This window comes from Polypterus senegalus, chromosome 8 (assembly GCF_016835505.1).
Source record: "Polypterus senegalus isolate Bchr_013 chromosome 8, ASM1683550v1, whole genome shotgun sequence".
Classification (NCBI taxonomy): domain Eukaryota; kingdom Metazoa; phylum Chordata; class Cladistia; order Polypteriformes; family Polypteridae; genus Polypterus; species Polypterus senegalus.
The window spans coordinates 162,292,206-162,317,991 of NC_053161.1; the positions used below are offsets into that span (position 1 = coordinate 162,292,206).

General features: G+C 40.9%; 1 protein-coding gene across 3 annotated transcripts in view; it reads right to left on the reverse strand.

Moving 5' to 3' along the window:
• Window positions 1-5,904: 5,904 nt before the first annotated feature.
• Window positions 5,905-25,786, reverse strand: part of LOC120533245 (NACHT, LRR and PYD domains-containing protein 12-like) — a 151,419-nt gene continuing 131,537 nt past the window's right edge. For all 3 annotated transcript variants that reach the window (XM_039760022.1, XM_039760020.1, XM_039760023.1), the window contains 2 exons: window positions 23,202-23,375; window positions 5,905-7,439 (listed from right to left, as the gene is read on the reverse strand). In XM_039760022.1, coding sequence (XP_039615956.1) covers window positions 7,343-7,439; window positions 23,202-23,375 — 271 coding nt within the window. In that variant the 3' untranslated portion in view covers window positions 5,905-7,342. The remainder of the gene's footprint in view (window positions 7,440-23,201; window positions 23,376-25,786) is intronic.

A 25,786-nucleotide genomic window follows, 5' to 3' on the forward strand; every position in this document is an offset into this window, starting at 1 on the left:
TGCCCCTAATGTAAAGTGCTATATAAATGTGATGTTGTTGTCGTCTTCTTTTCTGTGGAACATCTGACATTAATACCGTACCAAAAAATAAATGAAAAAGTACACAGCAGTCAGCAAACAACATATGCTGTATATATTGTACATACAATATATTTGCAAGTATTATATGCAGTATACACATTATGTTACAAAATTTGTTGTTTTGATTGATTGTTTGTCATCCTCATAACTTAAAGGTAGAAATGAATTGGTGTGAGTGCAGATGGTCCTATATCATTTGCTAGAAGGGAGAAGTGAGAGACAGCTGTGGAGGATAGCTGAGATCTTTAGGTGTCTTATTTGCTTTTTTAAGTTAGTGAGTGTTGTGTATGTGCTGAAGAAAAGGCAAATGGGGGGACCTGGTAACATTCTGTGTTGCCTTCACCACCTTCTTCAGTGAACCTAGCAGTTGCCATGCATGGATGTTATACTGTACAGCCAGTGTGAATGGATTCCACTGTGCACCTGTGGCAGGAACAAACCCTGGACAGGGCATCGGGCCATCACAGGACAAACACACTCTAGGGACAATTTAGTGTTGCCACTTCATCTAACCTGCAGCCTTTTGGAGTATGGCAGGAAACCAGAGGAAACCCACTCTGGCATGGGAAGAAGATGCAGACTCCATGCAGGGAAGAACTAAAATACTAATTCAGATGTTCTTAATGTGAGGCAGCAGCGGTACCATGGCACCACCATACTGCCCATAGAGGTAACAAAGAAACATATTCTCTCTGCCATCTTCTTGTGGACAGATGAGGCACAGATGAACCTGCATCAGATTGATAACAACAGCAAAGTACGGAGACCAAAAGGAACTGCCTAAGATCCAGAGCAGACCACCTCATCTTTTAAACTTGGCAGTTGGGGTGTTATGGCTTGGGCATGTATGGTTGCCACAGGTCCTGGCACGTTTCTTTCTTTTCATTGATGATGGAACTGCTGAGGTGTGTAGAAACATCTGATCTGCTCAAGTTCCTGTAAATGTCTCCAAACTCTTTGGACGGCAATGCATCCTAAAACAAGATAATGATCCAAACGTACTACAACACAGGAGTTTATCAAAGCTAAAAAATGGAAAATTCTTGAATGTCCAGTCACCTGATTTAAATCCAACAGAGCAGGCCTTGTATATGCTGAAGATAAAACTTAAGGAGATAAGCCCCCACCCAAAACAAGCAGGAGCTGAAGATGGCTGCATTAGAGGCTTGGCATAGCGTCACCAGAGAAGATCCCCAGCACCTGGGGCCTCATGTATAAACAGTGTGTACGCACAAAAATGTTGCGTACGAACATTTCTACATTCAAATGGCAATGTATAAAACCTAAACTTGGCGTAAAGCCACGCATATTTCCACGGTAGCTCATAGTCTGTCGTACGCAAGTTCTGCGCTCGGTTTTGCAGACTGGCGGCACCCAGTGTCAAAGCACTGCTACTGTTCCTGTGTGGTTACCGCATTTTGTTTATTAGTTTAATACATCTGATTGTAATTGACCTGTAACAATATAATGGTACACAGAATGGTCAAACTATTTCAAGTACCATAACTGCTTTAGCGTTGTTACTCTCACTGAACCTTCTTCTTTCAACTGCTCCCATTATGTGTTGCCACATTGGATCATCTTTTTCCATATTACTCTCACTGCACCACTCGGAGTATTTATATCACTGTATCTGAGTGTGAATCCTAGCTATACAGCAGCTGTTCGGAAAGAGAATTATTGGGATACAGCACCAAGCACACGCTGCCTCAGCCATGCTGTCTATTGAACTGCACTCATATGGCAAACACTTCAGAACCTTTCCTCGCGGTTCAGAAACAGTTTCATCCCAAGAACTCTAAATGCACTCAATCAGTCCATCAAGTGCTCCTTGTAGAACTGTCGGTACTTATAAGTACAATTACCTCACTGTAAACTTCTGATACAGTTATAATATTGCACAACCTGAGCCACTTGTTCCTGCCTCGTGCTGTATTCTTGCTGGTGCTGACGCGACACTGGAAGGATAGATGGATAGGATAATTAAACACGTACTACCGTACGAAGATATTTCAATGTTCCTTAAACATTTTGAAGAATCTGCGTTCTAAGCTTACAGATTGCTTAACGTCTATTACAGAGCTGATTGTATGGCGATTTGGAAATTTGGAGAAAGAAAAGTAAGGACAGGAATTGCAGGTTAGTACGTTTTGAAAGAGACCGCACTGCTGCATTAAATTATTTCATCGAAGGTTGCGCACAGCGCAGCAAGCATCTTGCGTGAGACACGAACAATGACTGTGCCACCTTGTTCCCATGTTTAATAACATACTTTAACTCCTATCATCGTGAAAATGATATCACGTATACATCTCAGCATTTTATTTATTCAGAGAGCTATAATATTATGAATGTCATGGATTCTGTGCCCTGTCGGAGGAAGAGAAAGCCCGGAAGCACGTAGTGATTCACACACATAGAGCACATAGAAGATCAAATACAAAACAAAGCATTCAACGTTCTACTTTAGTTATGATGGGATTTGAGAAACTAGTAAATTAAACAATTTTAACGTGAAGTTTATGATGTTCTACTTTAATGACAAAATAAACTACGTGATTAAAGTGGAAATTTCAAGATTAAAGTTGACATTTCGTGCTTTTTTCCCACTGTGTACCTTTTTATTCTCTCTACACTAATAAGCTTTCATAAGACACTCAGACAGTGGGCTACAACTCGCCTTTTCACGGCGACTTTGATATCTGACAACTTCTTTTTTATTTCAGGCACTGTGCGACTTTGTGAACTTGAGCTTTCGAGTTTCTCCAACACGCTATGTCACTCGATCAACTTCCTTTTGTTGTTTATACCACTCTTTAAACTAATAAATAGTACATTTTTCCTTGCCTCCACTTGGTATTCGCTGAAATTCTATTTTCCTTCATGCTATTGCTATTGCCTTTTCACAGAACGCTGAACTTAAGGGCTGTTTATATTGATTTGCATATTCAAAGAGGCCTAATTCTGGGAGGAGTTGGGGTAGGGCAGGAGGCGCATGCACGTGCGTTTCTTTTCGCGCTGATCGGGATTTATGCAGCGGAAGAGCATGGAAGCTGACGAATGCACAGATTTATGCATCTGGATTTTTCTGTGCGTACGCACATTCCCACTTTTGTGCTTACACCATTTATAGTGTGAGTTCTACGCATGGCGTTATACATGAGGCCCCGGTGAATCGCAGACTTCAACCAGTCATTGCATGCGAGGACAAAGTCCTAAATATGACAATGGATTTAATCCACCTGCCATTGCTGGATCCCTAACATTATGGTATCCTGAAATGGAGGGGGACCCTGTAGAAGTAGTCTTGTCATTTCTGCATGCTGTGACTGAAATGACTGCAAATCCCTGTAAATGAAAGACTTGCAATTGGCACCTATACAGTCATATCTAAAGTGTGTGATTTGCAATTTTAAACTGTGGAGCAGGGGAAGAAATGAAGAAAAAAATGTGTCTTTGTCCCAAGCCTTATGGAGTGCACCATATGGTAATTCTTTTAGGGAAATTTCAAATCCACAAAATGAAGTGGTTACATGGTAAGTTCAGTAAAATATTTTCCTGATTTAAAAAGTAAACAAGAATAGCAACGCATTAAAGACCTGTCAATACAGGACTGGTTTTAATATATTGTTACAATAAGCATCACCCTTATGTTTGTGAATAGTTTATAAGGCCCTATAAGGTAGGGTTCTGTATCCTTATGCTGTGAATTTCTTGCAAATTCCTCAATACTGCATTTAACTAAAAAACTACTGTCAGGTCCCCTTAGGTGTGACTCACATTGCTGTTTGCAGAATCAGCTGGCGGACATCACAATATACATTGGGATGCTAGATAGCAGTAATACTACAATATAAAATATACAATACTTTGAACCCAGGCTACACAGCCAGTATTCTTTTCTGATTATCACCCAAGCAGTCCACAAATCATTGAATGGTAAATAGTAAGCATTTTAAAAATATGCAACACTATGAGGCAAGTTGCTTGGTTTGCTCCTTCTCATAGTTCCAACATCATGGATTCACATTTCTTGTCTAGATGAGCCTTGTAAAAGCCCATGTGGAGTTTTCATGTTCTCCTTCCTGTCTGTGTGGCTTTCTCATCAGCATCTCCAAAGCCATGCATGTTAGGTTCTGCACTGGCCATCCATGTGTGCATGAGTAGACACTACAATTTCCACGCTTAACTCTTTTTGTGTTCTTTGATGTCCCAGTCTCACAATTGCCTGTTGCTGTTGATATTCTTCTTGAGTCCTTGGTTCACAGGTAAATGTATTGGTGACCGCTGTACTTGTTAGCTCACATTTGCCTCTTTTTTTCAGCTCTGCTCTCTTCTTTACATTATTCTTCATGTGATACAACAGCCTTCACGGCCTGTCTTTTATTTCACTAAATATTTGCATTTATTAACACACAACTAATGGAGTCTTACAGAGAAATTTCTAGAGACAGACAGAGTCACCAGAAAATTAATGGAAGGAATTATTAAAGATAAGATTGAGCAACACATGGCAAATACAGGAGTTATTAGGAACAGTCAACATGGGTTCAGAAGAGGGAGGTTGTGTTTTACTAACATGTTGGAATTCTATGAAGAGACAACAAAAGGATACGATCAAAGTGGAGCTTATGATATTATTTATCTGGACTTTCATTTGATAAGGTGCCACATGAGAGGTTGGGCATCAAACTAAAAGAAGTGGGAGTTCAGGGTGATGATTGTAGATGGGGGCAGAATTGGCTCAGACACAGGAAGCAGAGGGTGATGGTGTGAAGAATTTCATCAGAATTGGCCGATGTTAAGAGTGGTGACCAGCAGGGGTCAGTGTTAGGGCCGCTGCTATTTTTAATAAATATAAATGATTTAGATAGGAATATCTGCGGTGGGCTGGCGCCCTGCCCGGGGTTTGTTTCCTGCCTTGTGCCCTGTGTTGGCTGGAATTGGCTCCAGCAGACCACCGTGACCCTGTATTTAGGATTAAGCGGGTTGGATAATGGATGGATGGATATGAATATAAGTAACAAGCTGGTTAAATTTGCAGATGATACCAAGATAGGTGGATTAGCAGATAATTTAGAATTCGTTATATCATTACAGAAGGACTTGGATAGCATACATGCTTTGGCAGATTTGTGGCAGATGAACTTTAATGTCAGTAAATGTAAAGTATTACACATAGGAAGTAAAAGTATTAGGTTTGAATACACAATGGGAGGTCAGAAAATCAAGAGTACACCTTATGAGAAGGATTTAGGAGACATTGTGGACTCTAAGCTATCAACTTCCCAACAGTGTTCAGAAGCCATTAAGAAGGCTAACAGAATGTCAGGTTATATAGCACGATCTGTGGAGTACAAGTCACAGGAGGTTATGCTCAAGCTTTATAACACACTGGTGAGGCCTCATCTGGAGTACTGGGTGCAGTTTTGGTCTCCAGGCTACAAAAAGGACATAGCAGCACTAGAAAAGGTCCAGAGAAGAGCGACTAGGCTGATTCCAGGACTACAGGGGTTGAATTATGAGGAAAGATTAAAAGAGCTGAGCCTTTACAGTTTAAGCAAAGAAGATTAAGAGGTGACATGACTGAAGTGTTTAAAATTCTGAAGGGAATTAGTCCAGTGGATCGAGACTGGTATTTTAAAATGAGTTCATCAAGAACACGGGGACACAGTTGGAAACTTGTTAAGGGTAAATTTCGCACAAACATTAGGAAGTTTTTCTTTACACAAAGAACGATAGACACTTGGAATAAGCTACCAAGTAGTGTGGTAGACAGTAAGACGTTAGGGACTTTCAAAACTCGACTTGATGTTTTTTTAGAAGAAATAAGTGGATAGGACTGGTGAGCTTTGTTGGGCTGATTGGCCTGTTCTCATCTCGAGTGTTCTAATGTTCCTCTGCTGGGGGACCAGCCGTAGGTGTCCTTCAGTCTTTCCCAGGTTTTTACAGAGCCTAGGGCTGCTATGCAGCAGCACTAAATTTTAGAGCCACCCCTTATACAAAGAACACAAGTAACAATACCTTCTAGTGGGCACAAAAACAAGAGTCTGTGATACCTTTGGGCTATTCAGTCACTCATTTGTTAAAGTGAAATTAACGGATTTGTAAATTGGCAATTGAGGTTTGGAGGTGGCTCAGCTCAGTAACAGTGATGATTCTGAGAGGATGGTGTGTGATTTTTTTATTTTTTTTTTTCCTTTTGCTGTCTAAACAAATGAAGTCCAATGGTCTGACTATGACCAGGTACTCCAGTACATTTGTGCCAGGTGGGTTTCTGCACTGTGCCAATGCTGCTTACAGTATACAAACTTCACCCTGTGTGGTCCTTCCATAATCAGGGCATCCCGGCCGCGTAAGGGCCCTGGCTGTATGCTGCGACATATATAAATGTGTGACTTTTCTCCTGCCTGTTCTGGTGCTCCATCTAATTGTTTGGGGTTATAGAATGATAAAAGGGTAGGAAGTCCTCAACAACATTAGTAGTCAATCCTGACAGTGTGGTAAGCGCATGGGGTTTGAAGCTTTCCATTAAAGTCTACAAAATAAAGATTATAAAGAGGAAGAGGGTCACACTAGGCCCCTACCAAAACAAAACATGTACTCTTAAGAATGTACATTGAAGGGCTGGGCCACGGACGAGGCGCCAGTCTGTCACAGTCTTCTGTACAACTTTGTCTAAGGTCTCCTCGTCTTTTGATTTTGCTCTTATTTCTTGTCTATGAAGACACTGCATCCTACTGAGAATAGAAGTCAAAACAACAGGGAAGTAGAGACCAGCGAATGAAAAATAAGAAGATGAGAAAAAGAGACTTGTGCGTGTTTATGCGTCACAAAAATGCAGGGACAAAGAGTGGTCATGAATTGTATCCAAATGTAGACAGTAAACAGGGGGTGGAGACATGAGTTCAAACAACATCAATAGCAGCTTTTGGGACATTTCCACTAGCAGTGTCCTGTCTGGGGATTACTTCGGTGTCACGTCCAATTCTATGATGATTCCAGGTTGTGGCCCCCCAGCACCCACATATTGGGACTTTCTAGGTGTACAGTATTTGCTCCTACTACTGCTCTCATGGGTTCAGGCTTACGGAAGTTCATTATAGTGTAAACAAGAAGCACAGAGCGTTGAGAAAACATTGACAGTTTATCATCCTCAGAGTATAGGTGGAAAAAAAACAAAGGATAGCTTAAATGAGTTGTTGACAGGCAGGGTGGCGCCATCACTGGGGTGTCACTTTAAACACCAAGATCAGTCTGCTCAATAACAAAACAGCCCTCGTCCAGACCTGTTCAGCTCCTCCTTTAGTGATGATATGGGCTTGTAATCCGAATCACTCATGTCGAAAGAATGCACACTGTAGAAAAGACACAATAAAGAGTTACAAACACAGCAGTGCATCACTTCACATGCAGGAGTATCTCAGCAACATGTCCCCCCGAGGTCACCTTCCCAAGAATTCCTCCTGCTGTCTCTGGTCATCTAAATCAGATGATGTGTGTATAACTGTGCCTGTCTGTCACCAAACCCAGTGATGATTTGGTTTGATGTCCTCTGCAGACGTGCAGGTTATGTCTTGCTTGATGATCCATGTTCTCTTAATTTGAACCTAAAACTGGACACCTTCTAAGCCCTCTGTTCTGTCTGTAAAGACCTCCTTGGTCCATCATTATGTATGTCACTTCTTCCTGACTCCTGCCTTTCATTTTCTTCCACTGGCTTGTGTGATCATCTGCTGTCATGCTAAACTTTATTTTCTGTCTCATTTGTTTCTCCTGTTTTACTATCTACTGATTGGTGCTCCTCTGTTTTTTGTTTCCCACCGCCTGTGTTCCCTGTGACTCGAAAACCCTCATCATCTCCTTCTCCCTCTTCTCCTCTCCACACGTCAGTGTCCACACAGCCTGCCATCTCTCTCCCTGTCCTGTTGTCTCTCATCCAGATGTTTCCTCCTGATCTTGTTGCCTTTCCTAACTGAATTGATAGGCCTGACCAGTGGTGCTCAGCGATCAGTCCTTAAGACCCCGTGTGGCTGCAGGTTTTTCTCCCATCCAATCCCTTCTGTTAATTGGACTTCTGCCTTAATTATGCAAGCCGTTATTTCCCAGTTTCTTTGTTTTTTTACAACAATCCAGAAATCACAAAGTGGTTATGCTATATTTTACTGAATGAAGGAGGAATTTATTTGTGTTAGATGTGAAAGAATTCATTTTTCCCGTGTAGCTCCGCCCTCATAGTAGTGAAGCAGGACAAACTTTAAAAATAAATAAACAAACAGGTATCGCTAGCTAAGCGGATGCAAGGACCACTCTGAAAAGTGGCGACAGGTAGAGTGATTTGAATGGAGGCTGACGCGTGAATGAGGAGGGCCGCGCCCGGATCCCTACTCCTGACGTCATGCTTCCTCATCCTCTGAGCCCGCAGCCTCTGTCTCAGATTAGTGCGAATAAATCACTCCTGCAAGCGAACTATGGTTCTTAACGCAATGACAGAAGTCGCAAAATCAACCAGAATGTTCAAGGAAATTCTAGAAAAAAGCCTGATCTAAATCCGTTAAGTAGTTCTATCATTCACTAACTAAGTGGAAGTAAGGTACACACCCCAAGGCTGGAACATTAGTGAGGAGGGCCCCTCCCCTTAGCCCGCTGCATCTCTCTCAGATTCACGCAAATAAATCGGTACCACAAGTGAACTATGATACATAGCGCAATGAGAGAAGTCACAAAATCAACCTGAATGTTCAAGCAAATTATAGAAAAAAACCCAATCTAAACCCGTTAAGTGGTTCTCTCGTGAAAGCGGAAAGTCAGTGTAATAACAAAGATAGCCAAGAGCCATCAAAGGTTTGGGGTAGCCATCTGTATAATATGCCCTGGCTGCAAATGGGTCATTTTTTGAATTGTGTTCAGTTTGAAATCCAAAACAGGACTGACTTTAGTTTGAGAACATGGCAGCTTTAAAGGCCATGACAGGAAGTGACTTCATCTGGACCCGAATCGAAAGTGATGTCACCGAGACCTGAAGTGACACCATCCATGGTGCCGCAACCAGAAGTGGCGTCTTCTAGACCGGAAGTGATGTCATCAATAGTGTCTGCACCTAGCAGAATTTCCCATGGATAGTCTGCAGAGGACGGAGAGAGAAAGTTAGTGCAGCTCACCACCCCTGGTTTGGCATGGTACTACTATTATTTAGGCCCTCTAGCTGCCTCCCAATCGCACATGTGTGACAGCAGACAGACAGACAGATTTTATATATAGGATATATATATATATATATATATATATATATATATATATATATATATATATATATATATATATATATATATATACTAATAAAAGTATAGATACTTTTATTACTCACTCACTCACTGACTCACTGACTCACTCACTGACTCATCACTAATTCTCCAACTTCCCGTGTGGGTGGAAGGCTGAAATTTGGCAGGGTCATTCCTAGCTTCCTTACAAAGTTGGGCAGGTTTTATATCGAAATTCTACACGTAATGGTCATAACTGGAAGCAGTTTTTCTCCATTTACTGTAATGGAGATGAGCTTCAACGCCGTGGGGGCGGAGTTTCGTGTGACATCATCACGCCTCCCACGTAATCACGCAGCACATAGAAAATCAGGAAGACCTCAAAAAAGCGCTGAAGAAAACATATAATTGAGAAGGCAGCGAAACAATAAGAAGCGAGCGAGTGACATATACAACCATATTGATGAGTTCTGCTACTTCGGAAACAAAGCACGATGTAAACCTACACTTTAAATTAAGTTCATAGACAGGCTGCCGCTGGCGTTTGTAATTTAGTGCCTGCCCATATAAGGTCGTCTGTCAGCGGCAATCCAATAGCAAACTCCCACTAAATATTCACGGGTTAAGGACTGTGCTTATGGAGAGGAAGATGAGATGGTCAGTGTGGTGTTTGGCACAAAGAGAGAAACTTTAAAATGCCAGGAATAAGGTAACATTAAATAAAGCTATGGACATAGCACGAGATGGCACCAGCACAGCTGGGAACCTTCGATGCAAGTACACCGAGTGGCTCACGTGAACTGACGCAGTGCACAGATAAAAAGCAACAGTTCCAAAGAGCGCTGAACAAAAACCGAATTACACAATTGAAAAGGCAGGAAAAAATATGAAGCGTCTGATAAGCATATTCATAAATGCAGCTACTGTGGAAACAAAGCACACGGTGGAAAAAGTCAATGTCCCGCTAAAGGAAGACAGTGTAAAAAACCCGTGCATGCAGTGTGTCAGGTCTCAGATAAAGAAGAAGACGAGCTGTTTATTGATGCAGTAAGAAACGAATCGATGAATGAAACCTGTCATCTTTACAACGATTGACAAACACGGAATGTAACTTGAACACAACACATCCTACAAATACGAACCTGATTGAAAGAAATAATGATAATCAAATCCTTGATGACAGCAACACTCAGTAACACTCACAAAACAAATACTGTATATTGACAGTCACGTTATTTTTAAAATGTTCCCTTTTCTTTTTCTACCTTTTTAACACACTACTTCTCCGCTGCGATACGCGGGTATATATATATATATGTATATATATATATATATATATATATATATATATATATATATATATATATATATATATATATATATATATGTATATATATATATATCCTGCTCTACATACTCGAATAATGGATACTTTATTCGCCATCAATGATTGTTTTGGTAAAGCCATACTCAGTGTATTCATTAGATGAACTGTAAAAAAGTAAGAGCGAGGGGAGGATGACTCATTGAGGCATGCAGGCTGTAGTGCGCGTCAACTCTATCTGAATTGCGCGATCACATTTGAAAAAATATATCTTTTCAAGTTCTATTTAGTCCATATGTGTCAAACTCAAGGGCCGCGGGCCACATCTGGCCCGGCGTGTAATTATATCCGGCCCGCGAGATCATTTTATATACTGTATTATTATTATTAAAGCCCGGGTATATGAAGCGCTGGTAACACAATAAACTACAGATCCCATAATGCAGCGCTTCAGCCGCCTTGCCGAACAAGTTATTGTGAAGCTAGCTCACACGATGCTGAAGAGAAAAGTTGATTCTGAAAATAGAGCCTTTAAAAACCGATGGGAGGCTGAGTATATGTTTACTGAACCCGTGTGTCTCATTTGTGGAGCTAATGTGGCTGTAATTACAGAATTTAATCTAAGACGGCACTATGAGATAAAACATAAGGGTAACCTGAATGCAATGCAGAAGATACAGAAAGCAGCATAATTAAATAAGAATCTGACACTTCAGCGGACGTTTTAACCGTGCACAATCACAAAGTGATTTCAAGTGAAGCTGCTTTTATGGGAGACACAAATGCACCAAGTGCACCTTGCCCCACTTTCCCTGTTGCCAAGTACTGTTAAACCAAGTCGTCACTACGGTGTTCCCAAATACGCACTTTGCTGATAAACTGAGCGCACTGCGCACTGAGTTTGCACGGCGCTTTGGTGACTTTGAAGAACAAAAAAAGTCCGTCTACATGCGGCTCGAACCTTGTGCATGTTTGGTAGCACATATCTGTGTGAGAAGCTCTTCTCAGTGATAAAGACTAACAAAACAGCACACAGGAGTCGCCTCACTGATGAGCACCTGCAATCCATCCTGAGAATCTCCACAACACAGAACCTCACAGCAAACAGAAACGAACCTGTGGCCAAAAAAGATGCCAGGCGTCCAGCTCTAAAATGACATATGAGCAAAGACAACTGAATGATTTGATTTGTTATTGCTGAAAGGAACACATTTTATTTATATTTCCAGGTTTTGTTATGCAGCATGTTCATATTTGAATTTGTATAATTTTGACAGGATATATTTTTATGGAGAGCAAAATCTTTTGGGATATTTAAAATCTAAGTTTATTTTTTATATAAAATTACATAAGAGTAAAGAAATTTGAATGTTTGTTCTTTTAACGTTTACTTTATTTCTAACTTGTATAATTTAGACAGGATATATTTTTATGGAGAGCAAAATATTATAAGTTGTTTAAGGTTTGAGTTGATTTATTCACGAATAATATTCCTGTCTGTTTTTACCATTCCTACCAAAGATATTTCTGTCGACTAAATAAAAATTCCTTCTATTTAAAATTTAAATAGAACTTGAACAAATACGATAGTTCATAATATCCACGCAGACTTGCAACGTAGGCGGGAGTTATCCGTTTTAACAAGCAGCGTATTGCACTGATACTGAAATAGCTGTGTGTGTATATATGTAGATATGTATGTATATGTATATATGTTTATATATGTGTGTGTGTATGTATGTATATATATATATATATATGTATTTGTGTGTATATATGTGTGTGTATGTATGTGTGTATGTATATGTATGTGTATATATGTAGATATATATGTATGTATATATGTGTATATGTATATATATATGTTTATGTCTGTGTGTGTAAATATATATATATATATATATATATATATATATATATATATATATATATATATATATATATATATATATGACAACATTCATCACTCACAACAGTGACAAAACAATTACATTGACAATCATGTTACGTTATTTTCAAAATGTTTCCTTTTCTTTTTCATTGCTTCTTTAACACACTACTTCTTCGCTGCTAAGCGCTTGGTATTTTGCTAGTATACTAATAAAAGGCAAAGCCCTCACTCACTCACTCATCACTAATTCTCCAACTTCCCGTGTAGGTAGAAGGCTGAAATTCCACAAGTTAATACACACGCTGTCTCTATAGAGTTTCTCCACACTGAATCCTCCAGGCACTACTTACAAAAGGTTACATTGACAATCGTGTTACGTTATTTTTAAAATCTTTCCTTTTCTTAGCACAAGCACAGCTGAGAAGCTTCGATGCATGTGCTCCATAACGCGTTAAAAAATAATGCATTTAATCACACTTTGCATTACAAGCAGATTACATTGATCAGCACATCCCGATTCATTTTACCCTCGCACCACCTTAGTTTGAGAAGAAGTCTGAAAAAATATGAGGTTAACACAGAAAAACAGATCACCAATTCAAGCTTTATGAATAATCGATTCGCCATCAATAATTGTTTTGGTAAAGCCATCCTCCTTCCATTTTATAATTTTTCCGCCAATAGCCATGATTAAATGAACGGTAAATAAAGTAAGAGCAAAGCGAGGGTGACTTATTTAGGCAGGCATATATATGACAGCAACACTCATGACAAGTTCAATCATGTTACGTTATTATTAAAATGTTTCCTTTTCTTTTTCATTACTTCTTTAACACACTACTTCTCCGCTGCGAGACGCGGGGATTTTGCTATATACTTTAGCCCAGAAAGTGAAAATTACTTTTAAACACGGCAATTGTTTGGATTCACACTTTCTGCATATCGATTATAGGTTTTGTTTTTTATTTTCCCGGTAAAAATGAAGTCCAATGGCGATTAAGGGCCGGGCGTACCAGTACAGGCCCAGGGGTTTGCCCCCAAAAGCCATACGTTAAATTACTTCCTTCTAATAAAGAAAAGGCAACCCTTTCTTAACCTTTTCCTACCCAAAAAGCCTTTTCCCCTTGCCTGCAGGAAAAAAACTAATTTTTGGGATGAAGGAATTTAAGAGGAAATTTGAACGTCAATAGAAATTAATTATAACGCTGTTGAAGCTTTCAAAAGGGATCTACAAAAAGAATATAAAAAAGGGGCTTTAGGCCCTCCCCACACAGTCTTTAAAATGAAATTAAGCAAACCCGGGCCCAAGTACCTGTACTTCTTAACTTAATGTTTTAAGTTTTCCTAGCTTTTTTTTTTTTTCCCTTGCCTGTGAAAACTATCACCTGATAGGTATAATAATAAAAAATAATAAAATAATAAATAAAGTAAAAAAAGGAACCTTTAAAACAAAAACCCAAAGGGAAAAAAAAATTTCCCGGGAATACCCAAATGAATAAACGGGAAAATTGTTAAAAAAGGTGCAATCTTTTGGTTTTAATAAAATGTCCCTCGGGGTTAATTAAAGTGCACCCCAAAATTCAGATGAATTTGTGGCGGGCTACCATTTGATTTTAATTGACAAAAAATTTGCCCACTATCTTTTATGGCGGTTTTTTGATAATGTAACAAAAAGCAGCTTAAAAATGACAGAGGTTTTATCCCATTGGGTTCCCAAGGGCAAAAATGAGTTTTGACGGGCGGGTGCAACCTTCATTGGGGGGACCAAACCATAAGTCCAGGTGTTCTTTTGAAGGTCAGGAAACCCCTCCGTATGTATTTTTCCCAACCTATTAAAAATGAACCAAAAAAGCCAAAAAAATTTACAAAAAGCGGACCAAACCCAGTGATGATTTGGTTTGATGTCCTCTGCAGACGTGCAGGTTATGTCTTGCTTGATGATCCATGTTCTCTTAATTTGAACCTAAAACTGGACACCTTCTAAGCCCTCTGTTCTGTCTGTAAAGACCTCCTTGGTCCATCATTATGTATGTCACTTCTTCCTGACTCCTGCCTTTCATTTTCTTCCACTGGCATGTGTGATCATCTGCTGTCATGCTAAACTTTATTTTCTGTCTCATTTGTTTCTCCTGTTTTACTATCTACCGATTGGTGCTCTTCTGTTTTTTGTTTCCCACCGCCTGTGTTCCCTGTGACTCGAAAACCCTCATCATCTCCTTCTCCCTCTTCTCCTCTCCACACGTCAGTGTCCACACAGCCTGCCATCTCTCTCCCTGTCCTGTTGTCTCTCATCCAGATGTTTCCTCCTGATCTTGTTGCCTTTCCTAACTGAATTGATAGGCCTGGTCAGTGGCACTCAGCGATCAGTCCTTAAGACCCCGTGTGGCTGCAGGTTTTTCTCCCATCCAATCCCTTCTGTTAATTGGACTTCTGCCTTAATTATGCAAGCCGTCATTTCCCAGTTTCTTTGTTTTTTTACAACAATCCAGAAATCACAAAGTGGTTATGCTATATTTTACTGAATGAAGGAGGAATTTATTTGTGTTAGATGTGAAAGAATTCATTTTTCCCGTGTAGCTCCGCCCTCATAGTAGTGAAGCAGGACAAACTTTAAAAATAAATAAACAAACAGGTATCAGCTAGCTAAGCGGATGCAAGGACCACTCTGAAGCGTGGCGACAGGTAGAGTGATTTGAATGGAGGCTGACGCGTGAATGAGGAGGGCCGCGCCCGGATCCCTACTCCTGACGTCATGCTTCCTCATCCTCTGAGCCCGCAGCCTCTGTCTCAGATTAGTGCGAATAAATCACTCCTGCAAGCGAACTATGGTTCTTAACGCAATGAGAGAAGTCGCAAAATCAACCAGAATGTTCAAGGAAATTCTAGAAAAAAGCCTGATCTAAATCCGTTAAGTAGTTCTATCATTCACTAACTAAGTGGAAGTAAGGTACACACCCCAAGGCTGGAACATTAGTGAGGAGGGCCCCTCCCCTTAGCCCGCTGCATCTCTCTCAGATTCACGCAAATCAATCGGTACCACAAGTGAACTATGATACTTAAGCGCAATGAGAGAAGTCACAAAATCAACCTGAATGTTCAAGCAAATTATAGAAAAAAACCCAATCTAAACCCGTTAAGTGGTTCTCTCGTGAAGAGCGGAAAGTCAGTGTAATAACAAAGATAACCAAGAGCCATCAAAGGTTTGGGGTAGCCATCTGTATAATATGCCCTGGCTGCAAATGGGTCATTTTTTGAATTGTGTTCAGTTTGAAATCCAAAACAGGACTGACTTTAGTTTGAGAACATGGCAGCTTTAAAGGCCATGACAGGAAGTGACTTCATCTGGACCCGAATCGAAAGTGATGTCACCGAGACCTGAAGTGACACCATCCATGGCGCCGCTGTGGTGTTATGGGTCCACAGCTCGTGGAGTAAAGGCCATTTTTAAATAAATAATCATTGTGCTCAAGGACTTAGCGAGGGACGTTGGCCATAGTGGGCGTGGACGATCCGTAGGGTGTGGGCGTTTCTCACCTAGTGCACAGGTGAGGAACTGCCCACATTCATGATTGTCCCGCTGCTAATGCTGCAGCTGCTGTGGCCCTCGTCATTTTAAAAAGAAGCGCGAGTCGGTTGTGGGGTAGTGTAAGAAACGTTCGGGAAAAATGGAGGAATGAGAAAAAAGAAACGATTGGGGAAAAGATGAAAAAAAAGAACGAGATGAGGAAAAAAGAGAGGAAAAGAAGACGGAGGTTACAGGGAGCGAGGAAGCAGGTGAGACGCTAACAAAAAGAACACCGGATTTGTTTGTTGTTGGTTTTAAAACTGCTTCCAAGAGAAGATTTTAACCTCCGATTTTTAAGGATGTGTTTTTTCTATTTATTGGTTTTACTCCACGTTCTTTTTATGGATTATTTATTTAATGAATTTGAAACTGCACTATTTATGGAACACTGTTTTTTTGTTGACTGTTTTAATAAAAGCACTTTTGTACTTTCAACCATCCCCTTGCTCAGATGCTCAATTTGCCTCCATTGACTGGCTCACTCGGTTTCATTATCGACGGTGTTGGGTTCAAGGGTTCCCAAACAGCCATGGGAGCGTGGAGCCAGAACCCACATCGTCACAGCCGCAACCAGAAGTGGCGTCTTCTAGACCGGAAGTGATGTCATCAATAGTGTCTGCACCTAGCAGAATTTCCCATGGATAGTCTGCAGAGGACGGAGAGAGAAAGTTAGTGCAGCTCACCACCCCCTGGTTTGGCATGGTACTACTATTATTTAGGCCCTCTAGCTGCCTCCCAATCGCACATGTGTGACAGCAGACAGACAGACAGATTTTATATATAGGATATATATATATATATATAGGGCGGCACGGTGGCGCAGTGGTAGCGCTGCTGCCTCGCAGTAAGGAGACCTGGGTTGCTTCCCGGCCCTCCCTGCGTGGAGTTTGCATGTTCTCCCCGTGTCTGCGTGGGTTTCCTCCGGGTGCTCCGGTTTCCTCCCACAATCCAAAGACATGCAGGTTAGGTGGATTGGCGGTTCTAAATTGGCCCTAGTGTGTGCTTGGTGTGTGTGTGGGTGTGTTTGTGTGTGTCCTGCGGTGGGTTGGCACCCTGCCCAAGATTGGTTCCTGCCTTGTGCCCTGTGTTGGCTGGGATTGGCTCCAGTAGACCCCCGTGACCCTGTATTCGGATTCAGCGGGTTAGAAAATGGATGGATGGATGGATATATATATATATATATATATAGGATTTTATATAGAGAGAGATATATACATCTATTTGCTTCTTGCACCTGAGTGGGCATGGTGGACATCTGCCGACTGGCCGACCAACTGTAAGCATTACCAGGTAGGTAACCTCCTAAATATATTAGATTGTGATCAGACTTATATATATCTGGTCCTTTAGACAATTATTTACAAATTATCATGCAAGTGGGTAACACTGAAGTAGTTGCTACTTTCAGAGTCTCTGCTCACTGTTAATTGTTGGTCTTTAGGTACAATTAAGAAAGCAAACTCCACAGAAAAAGTGCATTAAAACAAAGATACAGAAAAAATACAAATATATCAATTTCTTTTAAGTGTAAATGTGACAGTACTACGCTTTGCCAAATACAAAATAAAAGGAATAAACGGGTCACCTAATTAAGCAACAGGATCAATTAAAGATAAAAATGGCTGACTGACTAAGAAACCGGGTGGGACAAAAACCTGCAGCCATAGGTGCCCCCCAGTACTGAGTGCTGAGAACCACAGGACAGTCGGTCATTTCTACATCTGAAATCCATTATAACTGGCGGCACACACAGTTAAGCTGGAAAAGGGAGCTGTTGCACAAAAAGTGCACTTCAGAAACTAAAAGCAATATCAGAACTTCTGACAGCAGTCGCACAGTGAATTCTGAGGTGTATTGAAACCTCTTATCTGCTTAAGTTCAGTGAATGTCTCCAAACTCACTGAATGGCTCTTCATCCTACAGCAAGATAATGAGTGAAACATACTGCTGAGGCAACATAGGAGTTTTTCAAGGCTGGAAAAATTCTTGAATGGCTTTCCATATGCTGGAAAGAAAATTTAAGGGAACAAGCCCCCCAAAACAAGCAGGAGCTGAAGATGGCTGCATTAGCGGCTTAGCAGAGCATCACTAGAGAAGATCCTCAGCACATGGTGATGTCTGTGAATCGCAGACTTCAAGCAGTCTTTGCATATGAGGGATATGTGACAAAGTGCTAAACTTTAAGAGATGTGTCATTGCTGTGTCCAAACATTATGCCCCAAAATGAGCCTACCGTGTATAAAAAATGTTGTCTTTTCTACATTCTTTTACGCAAACCCCCTTAAATGAAATCCTACAAGGTGCACAAGGAAAAATGTGTCTTTGTCCCAAACATAATGGGGGGCACTGTATTTGCCACTGAAGTTTCACTCTTGGGGCAATACCTTTAATAGCCATAGTCATAACTAAACTCTTCCTATAATTTGGTGTCAGTCATTGATAGGTTTGTGAGCATTAACTGCTCGCTTCAGGTCCTGCCACAGCATCTGACTGCCAGTTTCAAGTCCACTTCAAAACTTCAATTTATTTTCTTCTGAAACTTTCAGTATTAGACTTCATTTTGTGTTTTGGGTCTTTGTTCTGCTGTACAACCCAGTTATGCTTCAGTTTCGGGCCAAATACAGATGATGTGACATTACCCTTCAGAATATTTTGGTAGAGCATGGAATTCATGGTTCCTTTAATAATGGCAAGTCTTCCAAAGTATCCCCACACCATCACACTAGCATCCCCGTGTTTCATTCTTACTCTTGAACGGAAGACATAGTGGGACCTGTGTGCTCCAAAGAATTATGCTTTGGATTTGCTCGTCAGGTCAGGTTGGGGAACATGCATTTTTCCGCACTCAACACACAAAGAAACAGCTCGTGATCCTGGTTGGAAACCCCCCCCAGGCAGACACGTGGTCCAGTCCCACCCTCCAGAAATTACCCTGTATCTGCCGCAACCAGGTGTTACTTGGGAGTCCCCTTGGCCGGGTCCAGCCACTTGGGTCCTCAACAATGAGGATCCTGCGAATTGGGTCACCCTCGGGTAATCGCGCAACATGGCCGTAATGCCGTAGCCGACTCTCCCTCATCATTCTATGTGTCTTTAGAGTTTATTCAGGTGTTTCTTTGTGAATGCGGGATGGGCACAGAGGTTTTTCACCTTGTTACTCTACCATGAATCGTTTTAACTCTGTCTCTTCCTTATTGTGGAGTCATGCTGAGACTAAAGATCCCTGCAGTTCTTTTGGATATTGTTGATGGGATCCCTGAGAATTCTTTAATGAGACATGACTGCCCTTAGGGTCATTTTGGCAGGCTGGCCTTTCCTGGGAGGATTCCCCACTGTTCTGGATGTTCTCTGTTTGGAGAGCACAGATCTCATGGTGATGATTCAAGATTCAAGAGTTTTATTTGTCACACGCACATAGGTACAATGTGCAGTGAAATGGAAAGCTGGTCTGCTCCAAAATTGTGCAAAACAAAAGCAAACATACAATAGAATAAGTAATAAAATTAAGAAAAATATATTTTAAATTAAGTTAATCTATATTAAAATTAAGTTAAACTGAAATTTGAAACAGTACAAAGGGACTGTGCATTAAGTTGAAGTGAGTGTGCTATGAGTTTTAGGTCCGGATGTTTCTTGGCATATCAGAGTTCAGGATTCTGATGGCCTGAGGGTGAAAGCTCCTCTTGAGTCTTTCTGTTGTTGCCATTAGGCTGCGCAGCCGCTTGCCTTTGTTGAGCAGGTGGAACAGTCTGTTGCTGGGCTGGGCAGAGTCCATGATTATTTTAATCGCCCTGGTCCTAAAGCGCCTGGTGTAGATGTCCTGCAGAGAGGGCAGTGCTGACTTTAAAATTCTCTCTGCTGAACACTCCACTCTCTGCTGGGCTTTGCAATCTTGGACTGAGCAGTTCCCTAAACATGATGGGCAGCTCTGTGTTAGGATGCTCTTAATGGTCCCAGTGTAAAAAATTTTTTAAATTAGGTGGTGACAATTTGAATTTATTTAGCCACCTTAGGTGATAAAGGCGCTGTTTTGCCTTCCTGGCCTGAGTTTGCACATGCTGGGTCCATGTCAGGTCCTCGGTGATGTGCGCACCCATGTATTTTCAAGCTTCTCACCCTCCCAACAGGATCAAAATTTATGCTGATTATGGACTGTAGATCTACTGCTGCTTCTGCCAGAAGCCTACCACTAGTTTTTTGGTCTTGCTGGCATTCAGTGAGCGGTTATGAGCCTGGCAACATACTGCCAGGTTCTCTACCTCATCCAGATAAGCATTCTTAACGTTGTTGAAAATGAGTCCTAAGACCACTGTGTCATCAGCAACATTAATAATGGTGTTAGCGCTGTGCTTGGCCACACAACTGTGTGTGTAAAGGGAGTACAACTGGGGACTCCGTACACAGCCTTGTGGAGCTCTAGTGCTGACATTGACAGTGTTGGAGAAACAGTTACCTGTTCTCACTACTTGAGGCCTGGCTGTTAGAAAATCCAGCTAGTCTTGTTAACCATTTCCTATTTAGTAATTGTCAAAATCCTATTCTTTCTCCTCTCTTTATAGAATTTTCTTTGATTTAGGTATAGTCAACCCTCGTTTATCGCCGTTAATCTGTTCCAGACTCTGCCGCGATAAATGAATTTCTGCGAAGTAGGATTCTTTATTTATAAATCGAATATTTTCGCAGTTAGAGCATTGAAAACCTGTTTACGACCTTTTAAGTACATTTTCTAACATTATTAGAGCCCTCTAGACATGAAATAACACCCTTTAGTCAAATGTTTAAACTGTGCTCCATGACAAGACAGAGATGACAGTTCCGTCTCACAATTAAAAGAATGCAAACATATCTTCCTCTTCAAAGGAGTGCGTGTCAGGGGCAGAGAATGTCAGAGAGAGAGAGAGAGAGCGAGAGAAAAGCAAACAATCAAAAATCAATAGGGCTGTTTGGGCTTTAAAGAATGCGAGGCACCGCCGGACAAAGCAGCTACAAGGAAGGCAGCAATGTGAAGGTAGTCTTTCAGCATTTTTTAGAGGAGCGTCAGTATCCTCTAGGCCAGTGTGCGAACACCCTCTCTGCTCACACCCCCTCCGTCAGGAGCAGAGAATGTCAGAGAGAGTGAGAGAAGCAGAGAAAAGCAAACAATCAAAAATCAATACGTGCTGTTTGGGATTTCAAGTATGCGAAGCACTGCACGGGAAGCAGATCGTATAACATTAAAGAGTTTTATTTAATAAGTAATATGTGCTCTGATTGGGTAGCTTCTCAGCCATCTTGCAATAGCGTCCCTTGTATGAAATCAACTGTGCAAACCAAATGAGGAAGCATGTACCATAAATTAAAAGACCCATTGACCGCAGAAATCCGTGATTTCTTTAGTTATACTTACATTTAAAATCCGCGATAGAGTGAAGCCGCGAAAGTCGAAGCGTGATATATCGAGGGATCACTGTAATGTTCTACTCGAAACCTTGTTATGATACTTTGTTTGTATGGTGATGGTCAGTATGTGGTGACATTGAGACTCAAAAGGGCTGGCCATGTTCAGTCAGAATTATCAATTAACTTGGGTCAGCTGTTTGAATGAGTGACAACAAGGCAACAATTACCTTTTCACACTGGCAGTACAGGTATTGGATAACTTTATTACTTAAATGCATTACGTAACAGTTTATAAAATGTGTTATCTGTTTATTTTGGTTTCCTTTATCTAGTTATACATTTTACCTAAAGATCTGAAGCTATTCATTGCAACAAATACATAAAAATAGAGGATGTCAAGATAGGGGCAAATACTTTTTCACGTCATTGTCTTTTTGCTCTCCTATCTTACTCCTTCCTGACTGTCACCTCAGTCCAGCTGCATTGCTCTTTGTGCATCATAACCATGGTAGGCTCTTCTACCTTTGTAGACCATATTTCCATTTCTTATTTTCTTTTTGTGACTCTAGAGGAACTTCAGAGAGGCTTTAGCAGCGCTACTTAAAATGGCCTACAACTTCCAGCAGTCATGGCAATATTATGCTATTAGGCAGATTGGGGAGGTGTTGCTGGGAAGAAGATTAATCAAACAGGCTCTTTAAAAAGAGCCAACAATATACAGAAAGGGGTGGGGTGAAGGGACCATCTGTCTGTTTTTGTTTCTATTCATCACTCAGACCATTGGATTACAACAGTAACTACCATGGATCATAGTTTCATCTGATTGTACGTTCTGTCCTGTGCCTGCTTGTCAGTGTGGGTTCATCTTGGTTGGCGTTGTCTTCATTTAGGGAGCACTCCCAGTCTCATCAAATCTTCATACTGCAAACAGGAACCTGGTAGGACAAAACTTTACATTTTCTTCAGAGGACTGTTCACAGGGTTTTTCATCCCTCTCTCCATTGTCATCTGCTTCTGCTTTACTGGAATGTATTGGACTTTGTTGTTAGTGTTTTCTGTTTACTGTGTAGTGAATGTACTGTAAATAATTATGGCCGTTGGGGAACTGGGACAGGCATTTGTCTATGTGTTTATGTGTAATACTGTTTTTTTCTTTTAATTATGCAATTAATGTATCCTTTATTATCTTTATTATTCATTGGTTCATTAAGCCGTTAATTATTGTCTCTGTGTGTGAGTTTGGGGTCAAGGCTGGGTGTGTTCCTGGGGTCGCTGCAAAAAAATAAACAAATCACCATCTTTGGATGGTTTGAATCATAGCATCCCCATGACTGCTAAAATATGATGAGAGAATGAACACCATTGAATTCTGGGTTATAAGTGAAGTAATAGATTGGACAGCGGTGACAACAAAACAACAGTCTGCACTGAAGGGGGAGTGGGCTCCATAACACAACCTAAATTTAGGGGACTTAAATGAAAGTGTGGGGTAAAGATGGCTGACAATGAGACATGGAGAGAAATGTTTCAAAAATTTAAAGTAAACTCTCCTCTTGTCTTCAGCTCATGTCCTTCTCTCTATCCATCTATGCACACATTACACTGCAGTCTGGCCTCATTTAAAATGAACATCTTCAGTCTGTGTTTTGAACAGTCATTCATTATGCACCCATCCTCTTCGTCACTCGGTTCACTCACCAAAGTGTCTCTAATTTGCAGTTTTCACTCCTGATGCCCTCACATAAGAGATGAAGCCCTGATTCCTCCAGTTTATTGTTTGCCAGATTCAAATAAGTCAGCTTTGAGTGTGAAGAAGATAAAATAGAAGAAAGAGCTGCACAACATCCAGAGGTGAGATGACATTCTTTCAGGCTGTGGAGATGAAGAGACAGAGAGATGTAAGGACATAGGTAGTGACAGACAGAGCTGGCATTTTGATTTTTAAATTAAACCAACTTTGATAGCATCCTCATGAAGAAAACAAGTCTTTCAAACTGACAAGCTGATGCTAACATTGGACAGGAGTGTCCATTAGCGGGATAGACATGGTGATCCACATGCGTGTTCAATTGAACTTTTCTTAAGTCAATAACAGCAGAGTGAGGAACCAAAATATCTTTTTCAAATTGAGAATCCAGAGTTTGTAGTAAATTTGACATATTTTAAGGCTGATACTTATGCTCATTGGTCAACACTGGATATCTCACATGATGTCTGATATTGTTAGTTGATGAGAACACACACACACACACACACACACACACACATATATGTGTGTGTGTGTGAAAATATATGTATCATATTAAAATATAACCTGGTGAATGAATTCTACAGCCACATCAACTCAGTATTACCCGCAATTCAATTCATAATGCCTATACTGTATAGGTGTCACCCCAGACCTCAGCAAACACTCGATTCCAACTCAGTCCCTCACCATACTTACCACACCCTCCCTTATTACAGTGGCGTGCCAGAAAGTACAACACATATCCTGTCCAGATCTGCGATCAAGCTAGCACACAAATTGGCAGACACTTTATGGACTGTCCTTTTCTATGCCTAAAGCAAAAAGTCAACCACAGAGACAAGAAATGCAGTTTACAGCATTTCATGCAATGCCTGCCCTGTGGTACACATGGGACAAACATCTAATACACTCGCAACACATGTACAGGAACATTGCAATGCCATCAGAAGGAAAGACCCACAGTCTCTGATTTATGCACATACAAATTCCACCAGACACACATTTAAATGGAATACTGTGAAAGTAAAATTCAGGACTAATATTAAGAGTGCCAGAGAGCTGGCTGAATTGTGGCTGTCTAATGTGAATGCCATTAACAGACGCTTGGACTTGAGCCCAGCATATGCAGGCTTAAAAAAAAGAACATTCAAATAATAATTAAGACTTTATGAGCAACAACTTCCAAATTCCACCCCCCACTTGCTCTATATTGCCTTTGATTCCTGTATGTCTAATCATTTTCCTCTGATGATGACACCTGGCAGGCTGTCGAAAGCTCAGGAATAAAAATCTATTTTAAGATATGTGACTCATTTTCTCCCTTTACGGAACTCTCTCTCTCTCTCTCTCTCTCTCTCTCTCTATATATCTATATCTATATATATCTATATATATATATATATATATATATATATATATATATATATATATATATATATATATATATATATATATATATATATATATATATATATATATATATATATATATATATATATATATATATATATATATACTGCTCAAAAATTAAAGGAACACTTTTTATTGGGCCTGGCATGAAATCAATTAAACCTGTCTGATAATTTTCTGGTTGGTTAAGCAGCTGAGGTCATTGTTAATCACTTTCAGCTGTATTGGTGTTCATGGACTTAACGACAGGTGCACTAAAGTGGCAACAATTAGAAAACCCTCAAAACAGGACTGGTTTTACATGTGGAGGTCATTTCAAGTTTCTCCCTCTTGATCTTTTTTGGCTTGTTTTCCACTCATGCTAGTTATGGCTTGAGTAATCATCTCTACTGGCAGTATGAGGTGATTCCTTAACCCTACAGAAGTTGCACAGGTTGTCCAACTTCTCCAGGATGGCACATCCACACGTGCTGCAGCAAGAAGGTTTAATGTGTCTCCCAGCACAATCTCCAGAACATGGAGGAGATTTCAGGAGACTGGCTGTTATTCTCGGAGAGCTGGACAGGGCCGTAGAAGGTCCTCAACCCATCAGCAGGACCGATACCTGCTCCTTTGTGCAAGGCGGAACAGGCTGAGCACTGCTCGTGCCCTACAGAATGACCTCCAGAGGGCCACTGGTGTGAATGTCTCTACCCAAACAATCAGGAACAGACTTCATGAAGATGGCCTGAGGGCCCGACGTCCTGTAGTGGGCCCTGTGCTCACTGCCCAGCACCGTGGAGCTCGACTGGCATTTGCTCAAGAACACCAGAATTGGCAAGTCCGCCACTGGCGCCCTGTACTTTTTACAGACGAGAGCAGGTTCACCCTGAGCAGCTGTGATAGACGTGAAAGAGTCTGGAGAAGACAAGGAGAACGATATGCTGCCTGCAACGTCGTTCAACATGACAGGTTTGGTGGTGGGTCAGTGATGGTCTGGGGAGGCATATCCATGGAGGGACGCACAGACATCTACTGCGTAGGAAATGGTGCTCTGACTGCCATAAGGTATCGAGATGAAATCCTTGAACCCATTGTCAGACCCTACGCTGGTGCAGTAGGTCCTGGTTTCCTCTAATGCACG